Source organism: Pinus tabuliformis, chromosome 6 (assembly GCF_031772625.1).
Source record: "Pinus tabuliformis cultivar Carrire ecotype Pingquan chromosome 6, CPIR1, whole genome shotgun sequence".
Taxonomy (NCBI): Eukaryota; Viridiplantae; Streptophyta; class Pinopsida; order Pinales; family Pinaceae; genus Pinus; species Pinus tabuliformis.
In genome coordinates this window covers 1,451,492,707-1,451,496,177 of record NC_142292.1, presented here as the reverse complement: position 1 = coordinate 1,451,496,177, position 3,471 = coordinate 1,451,492,707, and the positions used below count along the sequence as shown (strand labels likewise).

At 37.0% G+C, this 3,471-nt stretch overlaps 1 protein-coding gene across 1 annotated transcript; it reads right to left on the bottom strand.

The window, feature by feature from the left end:
* Nucleotides 1-1,559: 1,559 nt before the first annotated feature.
* On the bottom strand, nt 1,560-2,826 carry LOC149264086 (transcription factor MYB1-like). The gene is made up of 3 exons (XM_089388937.1): nt 2,536-2,826; nt 2,307-2,436; nt 1,560-2,230 (listed from the first exon to the last, which is right to left on the bottom strand). Exons 1-3 carry the CDS (start codon nt 2,666-2,668, stop codon nt 1,597-1,599), a joined length of 897 nt encoding a protein of 298 aa, XP_089245063.1. The 5' UTR covers nt 2,669-2,826; the 3' UTR covers nt 1,560-1,596.
* Between the last annotated feature and the right edge of the window lie 645 nt (nt 2,827-3,471).

The following is a 3,471-nucleotide window of genomic DNA, read 5'->3' as shown; positions in this document are numbered from 1 at the left end:
ATACAAATTTGCTGAGTTTCAAAAAGGGAGTATCTAATTTCAGTTAACAAAGTTGACATATGTGTAAAATCATATTAATTAGTATAGATCTGTTTTAAATATAGATTTAACATAAGTGGAAATGGATTTAATTTTTTGAATGCAATTTTAATTAATAAAGCTGACATATGTGTAAAATCATATTAACTAGTATAGATCTATTTTAAATATAGATTTAACATAAGTGGAGAGGGATCCAATTTCTTTAAATTTATTTTTTTATGAATAGATAATATTTAAATCTTTTGTACATTTATTTATTTATTTTGGTAGACATGAACAAAATTTCAATTTTGATGACAAAATTGTTTTACACATCATACAGACCATACTGAGTCTGTAGAATGAACTTCTCACTCACCAAAGCATTCGAAAATACATAATGCTCAGCCAAAATAAAAGATTAAATAGAAAACATAAAAAAAAAATTCAAATCATTGAAATTGGGAGAAGATGAATCAAAGAGCATTCGATTTGGAGCATTAATCTGAACTGTTTCACAGGAACATTGGAATTTGGAGGATTCATACGTGTTGTTTCGAAAAATTCATACCATCAGTCAACAATCGTACGATATTATGACAAGAGTTCGATCATCAAGCACTCAGTTTCCATATCGTGCGTTCAAAATCGTACGATTCTATGACGATACTTCTTTACAAAAGTATCCAATTTCTATTTCACCGACGTCGAAGGAAAATATTCCATAGCAAGACGAACCGATTTCACACGATTAATAAAACAGAATTTACATTGTGCAATCCACACATTTAAAAATTGAAATCCGCTTAGCTAATTGGCAACTAAGCTGGCTTGAAACACATACAAGACTTCAGATCAGGGTGATCGCCTAACAAATCCCCACAGCAGTATGAGCAAAATAGATCAAAATCGTTAAATTTGCTCTTCTCCGGTTTGAAATAAAAGGCTAAATTGATTAGGAGTTGTATTTAGTAAAAATTTTTGGAAGTTTTTTTGGTGGGATTTTTTGGGTCAAATTTCTAGAAAATTTGGCAGCAATTTATTGAAATCCCAAGTTTGATAACTAATTTCTGCACAATCAAAGTGTCCCAGGGTTTTTCAAGGTGCTGAATCCAAATATACAGTTAAAAAACTATTTTAAATAATACAAATCAAAATTTAACCTAATTTTTTCCCCAGATTCCGTCACCGGAATCTCCAAAAAATCACACTAAAAACAACTCCAATTGATTATGTTAGGGTTGCCTAGGCCAAGTTTAGCCGTAGACCTTTCCTCCCATTCGTCATCGGATTCCAACTATAGGAGGCTAAGTTTCTTTGGGCTTGATTTCTTTAAGTCCATGGATATTACTTGCATGCTTTAGGTTATCATAGAGTTAATTCGTTCCTCGATCGTCAGCAACTGCTAAATTGTTACTTGGATCACAAGGCACGTATTCAAGTGATTTATTTTTAAAACATCTTGTAACACTTTTTTCAGAAATGGAAAGAATGAATATGAGCACAAAAAACCTAAAATAAAATGATTGGATTTACGGTAACGTTATTATATTTACCAAAAAAAGGCAATAAAGTTCACTTTGAGACCGTTGCCGAAGATTTCAGGTTGAAATAATTTACAGAGGCCAATGTTGGCGGTTCCAGGTAGAACTCCTCCCATTGACAATTCGTTGTGCAGTGGGCTGGAGACTTGAGCAGACTAGAGTCTGGAGACAATAGTTCGTTCAATTCCAACAAACTCTCAGCGAAAGTAGCTGTATCTTCTGCAAAATAATCGAAATCTGGGGATCTCTCTTCTTCTAAACTCCATAAAGAACAGGTACTGTTTCCAGCTTCTGTTTCGAGGAGATTAACATCTGCCATCCCAAAGGCAATGTGCTGCGAAGCATCATGTGTGATGGCATTTGGGTTTTCTTTAACAATAGACAGTTTGAAGGTTTTATCTGAACTGCAATTACTACGGTCATAAGCGTTGCAACGGTTTGATCTTACTATTTCAGAGTATCTCACCGCTGTTGTTTTAACAGGGGTAGTTTTGAAGCCTTGATTATGAAAAGGAGGAGATTTTGAGCTTGTCCTCAAATTCTGTGGGCTCGATTTGGGTTGAGAGTCGTTCACTGACAGCGGCTTCTTGCTCAGACGCGTGTTCCAGTAGTTCTTGATCTCGTTATCTGTCCGCCCAGGCAGTCGTCCTGCTATCAGCGACCACCTGCATGCATCCATATATAACGTCTTACATATTTATGTCAATAACTCCAGACAATGGGTAGTGATTTTCCACATACCGATTGCCAAGAAGGCGATGCATCCGAACAATAAGGTCCTCCTCATCGGGGGAAATGTTTCCCCGTTTGATGTCGGGACGAAGATAGTTCGTCCAACGTAATCTACAACTCTTTCCACACCGTTTAAGACCTGCAAAACAATTTCGCTAGGCTTATTTGGCCTATTAATACACATTCACGTATGCATTAATAAACTAATGAATTGTTATTAAGATACACTGAGTTTCACCTGCTTTCTGCGGGAGATTTCTCCATCCACCATTTCCATGGAGTCGAATGTACTCGGAGAGAATCATATCCTCCTTCTCGGTCCAGGCTCCTCGGTTGAGCCCTTGTTTCGAGCAGCAAGGGGATCTACCCATCGTGGATATTCTTCGCCTGTAACTCTACGACTGATGATCTATTCTGGCCTCCTCGCTCGTCCCTCGGCTAGCAGATGAAGCATGGTTATATATCGAAACCACTCGTAGAATCACTGCTAAAACTGATCCGCCGAGTGAATCTTTGATCAGTGATGACCATGTGGCCGCCTCAATTTTCCAACTTATGATTTGACAGCCACATCTTTTCGGCACAAAATTGTTAATCTATTCTTCATAAGATTAGTCGAATGGCTATCACCTCACGTGGTCACGGTTTTGTTTTAAAAACGTGTCTGACAATATGTTGTCGGTGCAGACAGTAGGGATTGCCATAGGGAGAAAAGAACAAAACTCTCTGCAGCTTGTAATCCAGAGATGGAAAGACCATAGTAAAAGGGACAGCTATAATCAAAAATAAAAATCGGCACAAACGTTTTTTGAATGGTTACATGAGTACCATTGAGGCTCATAATAATATCCTTGGACGGCAAAAATAATAATTTAATGTGAACATGGAAAAATGACTTTAATATCACTGAAATCACGGTATTTCGTCAAATGAAGCAAAGTACTCCGGAATTTTTAAATCAATCAAATATTGGAGTTTGACTAATTCATGCGGGAATGAATATTCTCTCGATCCTCACCTGCCATTCTACTCGGAGAGGAAAAGGAGATGCAACTAACTTTCTCAGTGGGATGGGATGGGATGCAATCAAGGAAGTAGGACACACACATTATCATATTATAGCTTGGAGTTTATCTCAAAATTTTAATTTGTAATTGGAGCGTCCCATGTCTAA